The sequence below is a fragment of the Bacillus rossius genome, chromosome 1 (assembly GCF_032445375.1).
Source record: "Bacillus rossius redtenbacheri isolate Brsri chromosome 1, Brsri_v3, whole genome shotgun sequence".
NCBI lineage: Eukaryota > Metazoa > Arthropoda > Insecta > Phasmatodea > Bacillidae > Bacillus > Bacillus rossius.
The window spans coordinates 218,166,499-218,178,922 of record NC_086330.1 but is presented as its reverse complement, the minus strand read 5'-3'; the positions used below and the strand labels follow the sequence as shown (position 1 = coordinate 218,178,922).

Here is a 12,424-nt window from a genome sequence, read left to right as displayed (position 1 = left end):
CATCCGGGGCAGTAAGCGTGGGCGAGGCCAGAAACAGAAGTTTCTATAACTCGCTAAGTGCATAGTAAATCAGGTGCACCCCACACTGGTGAAGAATAATTTGAATCGACGGCGGGGGTGCGTGTCTTGTGGGATAGGTTTGGCACACGGGCCTGTGTGTGCGCTGGTAGGTTGTGTAATCCTAGAAAAGTTACGTGTACCTAATTTGGCGGGGGAGTGAAGCTCCCCACCAGTCAGATTGGCTAACTGGCGTGATGTAGTGTCGTGTTGGTGTGCATTAGAGCCTTGTCAGTGTGCTGTAATATCAAGTGACCTAGTTAAACTCGGGTGTGGCGTGTAGTGTAAAGCTGTGCGAGCCGCTCCTCCGAACCCCTGGGAACACAGAACATGCATGGGTAGTTAGCCCATTAGTGCATGTAACAGGTAGTTCAGGCATATAATCGTGTGGTCGTGTTGGTGAACGGTAAAAGAAATTACATGGATTAGTAAACTTCTGGCAGCCTTAGGGACCGAACTATTGCGTTACAAAATAGCTCTGTCAAAGTTAGACTAAGCCAGTATTGCTGTACCTAGCCCCCTGGCTGTTGTCTGCTATAACCTGTTAAAAAAAAAGTGGAGTTAGTGGATTGTATTCCCAATGAAGGTCGTCCTATTTTATTATTATTTGGGCAGAGAAATGCCCTCGTCCAAAATTTGTTTTATTTTATATATTTTAAATTTTTTAAATTTTATTTTTTATATTAAATATAGACTTAAAACTACTGTACATGCCCCCAGAGCCCTGCCCTGACAGGCATGCATGTCTCTCGGCCCGGATCCCCAGCGAGGGCTGGGGCAGCTCCCTCTACCAGTTCACCTGCATGATTCTGCCTTGACAAGGTGCTACGACGTGTGTGTGGATTGTCGCGTGTGTTGTAGTGGTGTGGCTGTAAAATTTTACGTACCCCGGGGAACGGAAAAGATATTTATTAGGTGATGATAAGTTTACGGAACTAGCTTTGTTAATTCAAAATCCCATGCCTTCCGAAACGCGGCCGGCACTGGAGGTGAAGCCTGCCAGGCGGGTCTCGCCCTTCAGGCATAGGGAGTCAGCCCTAACAACACTGGCAGTGAACCCTACGTGGGTCAAAACCTACACCTGCATGCTTCGGACCATTTTGAATTAGCTAGGAGAGAGATTTGCAGAGAAGTTAAGAGAATTAATTGGCTATTATTAAGTGGTGAGGTAGGAGTGTATTTTATTAATATGATTCAAAATCCCATGCCTTTCCGAAACGCGGCCGGCACTGCAGGTGAAACCTACCAGGCGGGTCGCGCCCTTCAGGCATAGGGAGTCAGCCCTAAGAACACAGGCAGTGAACCCGAGGGGATTGTACATATACCTGCGTGTTTCGGACCATTTTGAATTGTATAGGCAGTGTAAACTTTAAACTGTAGGCATGTATGGCATTGATAGTCCAATCACTGTGAACATAGCTCTGCATATCTCACATCCTGGTGGTAATTAAATAAGATGAAATCCTACAATATCAAACGCCTTACAAAGATCAGATATGGGGGAGACATAAGGCAAACTTTTTATTCAAGGTGGTACCTGGTGAGAACCTAAGAGTAAAAAAATACATATGAGCAACATTATTACAAATCACACAAATTACACATGTACTTTTCATCAACATCAATAACCTTATTGAGACAGCTTAAGTGGTACCATTCTTTACAACTATCACACTGCACCATAGCATTTAAAGTTTTGAAGTTTGTGCTTCGTGAATGGGGCAACCTGCAAACACAAAATATGTTACACTTAATTTCAGTGGAAAAAGTTTTCTGTCTTACAGGAACTGTGGGAAAAGGTTCAATGGAGCCCTCCTGCAAACATTTAAGCAGATGTGACCTCATCTGTGCCTGCACAAAAGCTCGACCATGCATTGAGAATCCATTACATAAAGCTACCGCTCTGGCAATTGCAAAAAGGCCACAGTCATCAGAGCCCTTATGTTCTTGGGGGACTTGATAGTGTAGTGTTATTTTACGGCCCCTGAATTTCATGAGTTCAGCTGCCTGCACAGTAATCAGCTCTACAACACTTCGATTTTTAGAATAGAACTTAGAATCAAACACATCCACATAACCTTCTGGACATTCAATAGCAGAGATGGTAACCCAGTGTTTATTGCAATAGATAACTTGTACCCACGGCTGATCTGCATTCTGAAACTGTAAAACAGTACCCAAAAGAGTATCCTGCAAACTATTAACAAAAGGATACTGTTGCTTAAGCAACTTCTGAGCACATGCAACTACTGTATCGTCCAACCATTCTCTAGATGAAAGGATTTTCAAAGAACTTTGAATGTATTTACAGGTAACGGGGTTTTCCGGAATGCAGGCTTCTGGAGGTGGGTCATCTACGTCTTTCACTTCTGGGATGGTGGCCAGCTCACATTTCCTAGAATAATGTTGAAATATTTGAGGAGTTCGAGACCTCTTTAAATCTTCTTTAATGCAGGCTTCCTGACGTGGATCATCTACATCTTCAACTTCTGGGATGGTGACTAGCTTACGTTTCCTAGATGTATGTGGAAAAATTTGGAAAGGAGTTCTAGACCCCTTAGGACGGCCCCTACGCTTCACAACATTAGGAATAATTAATTGATTTCTAATACTTGACAAATTTTTACCAGTGAATTGACTTTCTAGACTATCAAAACTTTGTGGTTCATTACCATATCCATTAGGATCTGCAATTAAACTACTACTGAAGCTTTCCTGCAAAACATTTTCACAAAGGTTTGGCTCAGAAAGAACGGAATCATACCTAGATTCTGGTAGACAATCAACATACTGAAACTTAGTCTTATCATTAACACTAAAGGAAGAAGATACAGTTAGAGGTAAAGTGGATGCAGAGGAAACATTTTCACAAAAATTACTTTCTTCACTGGGAACACTTGAACCTGTAAACTTTAAAAACTCTCCCAACTCATCATGCAGCAAAGAAGCGTCTGCTGGGCAGCTGAAATTATTATTTTCACAGAAACTACTAGCAAGACTATTAACAGAGACATGTTGGGGGGAACCAATACTGCCATCAGTAACTACAGAATTATGTTCTGGTAAGTGCATGCTGGAACTCCGGAAATCTTGTAGTAGCTGTCCAAAGAATTCATTGGTCTTGTTGATGCAGTCATTGAACTGTTTTACACCTAATGTCGCAATGAAAGAAGCAATTGGTTTCAAATGGGAAAGAGCCAAGTTATATTTCTCTCTTTCGGAAAGAGGCTTTCTCAGCAGTGTTTTCTCAACAACATATGTGGAAACAGACATTTCACTCTGAGAAGATGGCAAAGAACCCACAAATGTATCTTTCTTCCATCTACTGCTGACAGTATCTTCTGAAAATACACACATTCCACAAGCTCTTCTGGCAAACAACAAATGTGCACAAGGCAGAGAATACTGTGAAAAAAATGTGCAACTGCATACTGTAAAGTTATTGCCTATACAGTAGCTGAAGCCATTAAAAGACACATTACCATTAGCATATATCATTTCTTGTTTAGACTTTTCCAGCTGCCTACATATTAATTTGGTGGCTTCGACAGTGCAATGAGAAGATATCTGTAAATGAATATTATCAGAAAAATTCTTATTAATATGAGTCTTCATTTCTTTGAAAGCTTCTTGAGAAAAATTGACTTCCAAAACTCGTATGAAATCACATAGTGCCTTCACTGCCTCAGGTAAATGCATGCTTGACTTCAAATACTGTTTCAGCTTTTGGTTATGGCTTTCCAGTCTGTTATTTGTATTATTACCTAAAGTCAACTCCTTCCTTCTGAAAGCAAACACCCAAAGCTCTTTACATTTATCCCAGTTTATAATATAGTATTGCATAAATTCAGAAGGGGCAACATTTAACAAAACCTGAAAATTAGTGTTATAAGAATCTTCTGTCGAAGAATAAAGAAGCTGCTTCAAGCATGCCGCCACCTGTGCCTTCTTCTCTCTCGTACAATCTAACGACGCAACTTTTTCTTTGAAAGCCTTCAAGACATGAAAGGAGCATAAAATAATTTTGCATTGGGGGAGCATTTTTGACACTATATTCATTTCTACCCTGTCTTTGTCCATTATCATTACTTTGCAATTTAACATGTTAGGATTCAGGTCCAAAACTTTGACAAAAGCTTTACTAAGAACTACTTCTGTTTCATTTCTGACAAACACATAACTAATAGGTTTTCCATGCCCTTTCCCATCCTCACACAAAACGCAATATAATGGATAACCTTCAGCATTAACCTTGTAAGTACCATCTATCATCAAAACATCACTGTATTTACTAGCTAAATTTTTCATAAAACTAGTTTGCATTACAAGAAAAAGTAATTCATTATTTTCATCAGTTTCTATATGAACTGAACAGCCAATTTCCTCTTGCAGTTTCGTTAGCTCATCTACCAACAAAGCTGCCTGACTGCGCCCATCAACAATATTCTCTTTTGCCCGCTGACGTAAATTGTGAACATCCTTACTCTGTAACATTTTCCCACTTTCATCCCCAATAAACTGTCTCAATTCTTTCGTGCCCATGTTATATTTGATTGGGGCAATTACCTCTTGTTCCCCCTTATCAAGTAATCTTTGATCAGGATAATGCATAATGACATCTGGACCAGTTTCATGATTATGGCAATCAATCATACTACGCACAACATAACATTTCAGCTTATTATTATAAATAATTTTTACATGTACAGGGCAACCTTTGGCATTATACTTTTGATTTGGCCGAACATCATTACCTCTAATCCTAGGCTTACCAAAATGTTTACACACATATTTTACCTGCACATAAGGAATATTATCACCACCACCAGGACTTCTTACAGAATGGTTCACTCTCATTGGATGATGTCCTTCTTCTAACCACTGTTCATAAACCTCTGTAAATTCCTTATAACTACTGAACGATACACCTTCTGATAATGAAGTGGCTCCCCCTCCAACCAGACGGCTCCGAACTTTCCTTGGATTTACACTATTCTTAAACCTACAATCTTTCATCTTTTTACTGCACTTTTTACCACCAAAACTACTTTCAAACATGCTGGCATCTTCGTTCTCTGTTACAGAATTCAAAACATTAAACTTGTTTTCATGGACAAATGATTCAATACATGGCAGAACTGGGCGAAAAAACCTTTTTGAAGCACTGTGCTGAAAATATGGCAGTGGTGAATGAGGTGCAGAAGATACGTTGTGTAGTGGCCCAGACACTTTAGCCTGAGATGATGACTGTCCAGAAGATGGGGTACACACAGGAACCTGAAAATTGCTTTTAAGAGACTCAACAGCTGATGGCACAACAGGATTTACTGGGGCAAAGGAATTCTGGACTACACAAGGTACACAAGAAATTGAAGTAAACTGGCTAGGCAAAACCTTCAAACGCTGAGACATTCTCTGAAAAGCAGGTAGTTTTTTGACTTTTGGAACCTGAGAGAGTACAAAACGCTTCTGTGTACAAGATTCTTCCAGGGAAGGAAAGTCTTCATTAGAAGGTAAAGATGCCGCGACCCCTTGCTGCTTACTAGAAATTGTAGTAATCCTGGAAACAACAGCAACATTTTGTTCTGTAGGAACAGACAATTTGATGGGCACCTTACTCTTGCAAAACTTCCCATAGGATCTGCACAGCAACTTGCAACCTTGAGCCGTGATGTGAAGTCCATCAAAAGAAATCATTCCAGGCTGCAAAAAGAAATCCCACAGTTCAATGAACATTACCTCCATGTTTGGCAAACACTGTCGCAGCATATCGTTTACGCAAGCTGACTTGGCATTCATCCCAGCAACACGCTGGCCAGATGTTTCACAGCGGTAGCCATTCATTTTCCTTGGTAGGATGCCTGACACCATCAGTGTAGCATACGAATTTACCCTCTTCAAGGTCTCTGCAAAATTCAAAATATGGTCGACGATGGTCTCTGCATCCTCGCTCAGCACATTGTTGGTTCCGCAATGGAGGACTACTTTATTGAAGTAAGGTCCAACCTCTTCAATAATCGGCACAAGATCCTGAACCTTGTACCCTGGTTTAGGAATGCAAGTAATTCCATCCCAAAGATACTGGTTCAGGTACTTGACCTGAGAATCCCCAATGATCAGCGCCATCTGAAACTGCAAAAGAAAATAGGTCAGTAAATATTCCTATACAACCTATGAACCATTTACTTTTTTAACTGGTTCAACTAGCTATATTTTGCTACAAATGAGGCAACTAAAATAAGACTAGTAATTAGCAGTTCAATTGAAAAAAAGGTAAAGTTCTTGTGCCGTGACTTTTCCGTAGTTAAATACGTAATAAAATAAATAAAAATTTTTTTTTTTTCGAGGTCTAAAGACATTTCTAAATTCAGTAGAAATTCCTGTTTACAGCATACAATACAATACCTGTCCAATGATACCGCCGCCACCATTTTTTGCTTCCACTACTAACCTAAACTAAATGATCAATCTCACAACAGAATGTTGTGAATCTTAGGTCTACGATCCTGTAGTTCTACATAAATTATAGTGTTTTATATATATAATTGTTAATTATCTCGACTAGTCCTCTTCCTTAAAAAAATATTAAAAATTTGGGAATACTTTTATATTATATTACAATATTTCCTCCATTTAACACAACTTGCGGAGATACGAAATTCCAACTCGTTTAGTAGATATTGCCGTTTATACATTAACATACCTGTACATTGGTGCGGCCGTCGCCATATTTTTTTCCCGCCATGTGGGTCCTTGTATGTTTGTTTTAAACTCAAAATAACTAATGGTCGATTAGGTTAGGTTAGCTACATTATAAATACTTTAAAACATTGAGGACGGATGATTAGGTAAGATTAGCGAAATTGAAAATACTCTCAAATCATTATAAATGGTTGATTACGAATTAACAATATAATATATAGGTATCCAGACCTAGCAAACCATTCACACAATTTCACATTATTTTAATGTAGCTCTAATAATCTAACAGTCCACAATGGTTTTAAGTATATTAAAGTAGGTACTGTAATTTCATATAAAGGTTTATTCTTACGATGTTGTTTGTAATATGAATTGTGATCATGACGTACAAAATGAATTGTACATACTTTTACTTGCTTACTAAAAACGGTGTATGAATGCAATAGGTTATTTACCTTACAAGTGACAAAATAGCACAGTGTTGTCTAATCACCTTGGATGTAGCAGTCAATTGTTTTTTATAGAAAGGTTTCCATTGGATAATTCAAAATATGTACAATTTAGTCTCGTCTGAGGAAACGTTAAAGAGAATGCGCCGTTTAAACATTTCAATACCGGTACATTGTTGCGGCCGTTGCCATATTTTTTGTTTGCCGCACGGGTTCGTGTTTATTTTACAGTACTTTAAATGTAGCTATACTAACCAAATCAACCGTCCACAATGTTTTAAAGTATTTATAATGTAGCTAACTGTACCTAATCGACCATTAATCATGAGTTGTCCAAAATAAACATACAAGAACCCACGCAGCAAACAAAAAATATGGCGATTGCCGCAGCAAAGTACAGGTATGTTAATAAATAAACGGCGACTTCTCCTAAACGTGTTGGAATTTTGTATCTCCGCAAGTAGGGTTAAATAGAGGAAATTTTGTAGCACAAAATAAAAGTATTTCCAAATTTTTAATATTTTTTTAAAGAGGGACTAGTCGAGATAATTACCATATAATTATATTAACAGCTACGGCACTGTTTATGTATTGTAATTTAAGATATATACAGTGATTTCCAAGAAAAAAGTGAATACAAAGATGCTGTTTTCAGGGAAATACAATAAATTTCTAGTACTCGAAAAAAGTATTTTCAGATATTTATTATTAAGTTCATTTCCAGAAAAGTCTTGATGTAAGAAAATTACAGAAATCAATTTTATTTTAAACAAGCACACTAAAAAAATTTACGTGTCACTGTATTCATTAGTTTAGAAAATGTAATTTTCTGTTTATTTAGGCCCATTATACAATGACATGGAAACAGAGATGGTTCACACAATCAGATCTCACAGAATAGTAGCACGCAGATTGAAAATGACCCGCAAGGATTAACTCGGCAATCTGAGTTCTGTTTACGTTGCTCCACGCACCCAATAGAACATGAGTACTTGGCTGCTGTCATAAACATGTTAAAAAATTATCCGAAGTACAAGACTATCTAGTGTTCAATTAATAGTCATTTATTTTAAATATGTATGTAAACTTTGCCCATGCAATGGTTTGGAAGAATTTTTTTCAATTAAAATATTTGGTAAGGTTGAAGAGCAATCTTATAAGTTAAGTTTCCATAAATTGTGGAAGCAGAAGATGACAGTGAAGAGTTCTGAGACATCTGTCTCCATTTCAGCGCCATTGTAGAATGGGTCTAGGGCCTATATCTTATTTGATGTAATTTATTTATTCTATCTGTTCCATGAGTTGCAGAAATGATAGCTTTTAATACATTTATGCAGTTGATTAAATTGTTACATTAAAAGATGTCTCAGTATGTATGGTTGACATGCTAACAATGTTATGCACTGTTTTAAGCAAATGTGAGCTATTTCTTATTAAAATTTGTAACATACCCACCAACAATAATTGTAAGACTTAAATGTTGGACACAACAAGAAAGTACACGTTTATCACTGTAAATTTATGGATTCCTGCCACCATATGTACCGCAGCAGGCAGAATCACAGATGGCCAACACACAGGGCAAGAGTTCCGCACATCAGCATTGGCATATCTATGACTTATATAACGATAAATATTGCCATTGTGGTTATCTCCGAGGTTAGACAATAGAGTTTCAGGGTAAATTTTATATTCTAGGTTAGCTAAATCAATAAATATTACAGGTTAGTCTAAAAATGAATTATTGAGGTTAGTTGGATTAATATGATCATTTTAAAAATCACTAACCTTAAATGGTGGGATTCATTTTAATTGGCCCTTTATTCTTTTTTAATATGTAACTTATAGGAACCACATAAATACATTATTACACAAGGAAATTTTTTTTTTGTTTCCTTATTATGTTCAGTTACAAAACATTTATTGAAACTAGTTTGCAGATAGCTAACATTTACAGTTTTAAATATTATTTACATTAGGTTAGATAAGAAAAACTGTAAAATAGTTCTATCAGTTGAATAGGCTGGGTTAGCAAGATTCAAAATAGGTACTGAAAAATAGTCTGGGCAGTTTGCTAGGTTAGGTCAGCTACATGCACTACCTAAAATACTGTTGCACACCCAACGGTAATAATTTCGGTAATAAAATTTGGACGGCCCCATCAATGTACAGGTATCTTAATTAATAAACGGCAATAACGAGTTGGAATTTTGTATCTCTGCAAGTTGTGTTAAATAGAGGAATTTTGTATCATAAAATAAAAGTATTCCCGAAACTTTAATATTTTTTAAAGGAAGAGGGACTAGTCGCAATGAATATGATAGTACCTATTATCAGATCAAATAAAAATCCAAAAGTGATTGTTTACTTCCTAACATTATTTGTAATTTTTTTTTTCTGGATCTTTTGATGTACCTACTAAATTAAAACAGCAGGCATCATGTACAACAGGATCATGCCATCAGGGTCAATGGATAAACTACCTACGTGATACGGAACAATTACCGAACTAATTTTTAATAAAACTGAACTAATACAATCCATCCTTGAAACTAGAAATTTAAAGTAAAATGATTTGAATATTCACGATGTTCCTATCCACAATGACCAAAAATATTCACGGAAATCGGTATATCCACTGTGATTATTGAATCCCGGTCATTGCCAGCCACGTGGATAACGAATGGACAACACACTATACGCAAATCAATATTTATAAGAATAAAACCTATATTAAGTACTTACGAACAAATACAAAAAAAAACTAAGCGTAATGCTCAATACCAGCTTAAACATTCAAAATACGACACACACACACCAAGCACAAAGATCGGAGCGAAATCAATATGGCGATGCAGTTATGGATTCGTTTCCATTGTTATTAAGTAATATTGAAATAATTACAATAAGTTAAAAGAACAGTATTTAAGAAATATGTTTATGAAAAATTACGATCGAGTCCAACCATGTGGATAACATATGGTCAACACACTGTACGCAAATCAATATTTAAAAGAATAAAACCTATATTAAGTACTTACGAACAAAAACAGCAAAACAAATTAACTCAGAGGTCAATATAAGTTAACAAATTCAAATACAGCAGCAACCACACGGCAAGCACAAAGCACAGAGCGAAATCAATATGGCGATGTGATGTGGTTAGGAGATCTTCCAGTTGTGAAAAAATTGATTTCCGGTCACGTGTAAATCATTTCCGGAGTGGCAGCAGTGAAATCCGATACGGAATTGACTGCTGCCACTCGAGTGTCAGCAGACACTCCGTTATATTTAAGTTAAATATCTTCGTTTCTGATTTGAGTACGAATTATAGGTTACGAGCTGCAATGTTGCACATTTAAGGTTCAATTGTAACTTATCCCAAACGTCTGGTATCTCAAATAGGTGCATATATATTTTACCAAGAATAAAATTTTTTAATAAAATTATCTGTCTACAGCGATTCCAAACCGAAATGCACTTCAAACTGCAGACGATGCCTACGAATTCAAAAATTCACCTTAAACCTCTGCTAAAGCCAGGCTATGGCTTCCGGGACGAAGCGCAACACCCCGTGGCCCTTCCATGAATAAAAATAAATCAGTTCACATTCGTAAAAAAACCTACTTAAGAGTTTATTTCTTAATATTATATTGTTCTTGTAAAAATTGATTGGGTGGGGTCACACTTCCAGTGCGCTGCCTCTGTTAATGTGGCAGAGTTCTAGCTGACTTTTTCTTGTGAAGCAGTGCGCAATAACGTGGTTTGAAAACAGCGATGGCTGTGGTCTGCCAAAGGTTATTTCATGTAAGCAATAAGAAAATGGCTGTAGTACTTAATTAAATTATAGTTATTGCTCCACATGCGAACGTAAGTAAATTTTGGGCAAATGTCTCAGAAAAATAAGATGACAATAACTTGTTAATTTAATAAATGAGTTTTCTGTGAGACATTTTATTGCACTACATTTAAAATATAACTTTTAAGATCGATTGAAAGCTGTTTGAAAATTCTGGTCTTCAGATACATAATTATATAGTTATTTTGATTTTTAATAACTATAAAATATTATATTGCCCTTGAGGCTGATATGAGTAAGCATATTCAGACAGCAGAATTTTTGACGTGACAACGTCTAATAAATCGATGAACGCCGGCTGCACGCACGAAAAAGTGTCCCACTACGGATGTCCCACTACGGATGTGTTCTGTTTGCTCATTGTACGCATGCGTGGCATCTCTCTTCCACTCGATTGGAACAACCATCGATTTGACTTTTCAATCATATTTTCGTCGTTTGAATTATTAATATTATGTAATTTAACGATCGTCCACCGATTTTCAGCACAATCGGTACGGTTATTTAAAAGTAATGTTGAAAATTCAAATACGTTTTGAACCAACAATGGTGTTTTACAGTTACACATAATAATTCAAATTACACCCGGGATCTTTTGCACTATGTTTTAAAAAATATTGTAACACATTATAAATAAGTTTGGTGTATTTGGGATGCGTATTTGTTATAAAATCGTGTTAATATTATACCCCTACCGTGAACAAAGCTTATATATATATATATATATATATATATATATATATATATATATATATAACATTTGAAACTACTTTACCTTAGTATGGCCTCGTGGGCGTGTGGTTAGCGTACCTAACTCGTACATCAAAGAAAGGTTGTCGGTTAGAAACTCGGCAGCTGCGAATTCTTTTTTTGTACTTGTACAAATAAATATGGCGCACACAACATTTCAAAAGTAATAAATATATTTGAATTAATGAATGCAAATAAAAGTAAATTTATTAATTCAATTGCACATTTCATTTCACTCCTTTGTATACATACAAAATAGTGATAATTCAATAAAAATGATTCAATTTTATTCATAAAAGTATGCAGAGTTAGATTTTATCATGCAAAAGATTGAAAAATTAAAAAAAAAATTCTTTCTCAAAGAATATAATATTTTTAATGCCTAAATGGTTTGGTTGCAAAAACCTATTACGGCTCAGTCTCAGGCCGAATATGATATTTCCTTTTCTTCTGGATCAATCATTTCATCAATGTTTTGTTTTGACGTTGTCACGTTAAACTATCGTCCATAAACCCACTTTACAGACAACCAATTTTTTTTAAATAACATAATTTTAGTCGTTATGATTTTGAATATAAATATATACCTAGCTGAAATACTGTATAT

General features: G+C 36.3%; 1 protein-coding gene across 1 annotated transcript; it reads right to left on the bottom strand.

Annotated features, from left to right (window-relative positions):
- Window positions 1-290: 290 nt before the first annotated feature.
- Window positions 291-10,343, bottom strand: LOC134527287 (uncharacterized). The gene is made up of 2 exons (XM_063359832.1): window positions 10,250-10,343; window positions 291-6,189 (listed from the first exon to the last, which is right to left on the bottom strand). The coding sequence occupies exon 2, from the start codon at window positions 6,181-6,183 to the stop codon at window positions 1,639-1,641; it is 4,545 nt and encodes a 1,514-aa protein (XP_063215902.1). The 5' UTR covers window positions 6,184-6,189; window positions 10,250-10,343; the 3' UTR covers window positions 291-1,638.
- Window positions 10,344-12,424: the final 2,081 nt, after the last annotated feature.

Coding starts and splice junctions, on each gene's coding strand:
- LOC134527287 (XM_063359832.1), bottom strand. CDS start 6,183: ATGGCGCTGATCATTGGGGATTCTCAGGTCAAGTACCTGAACCAGTAT.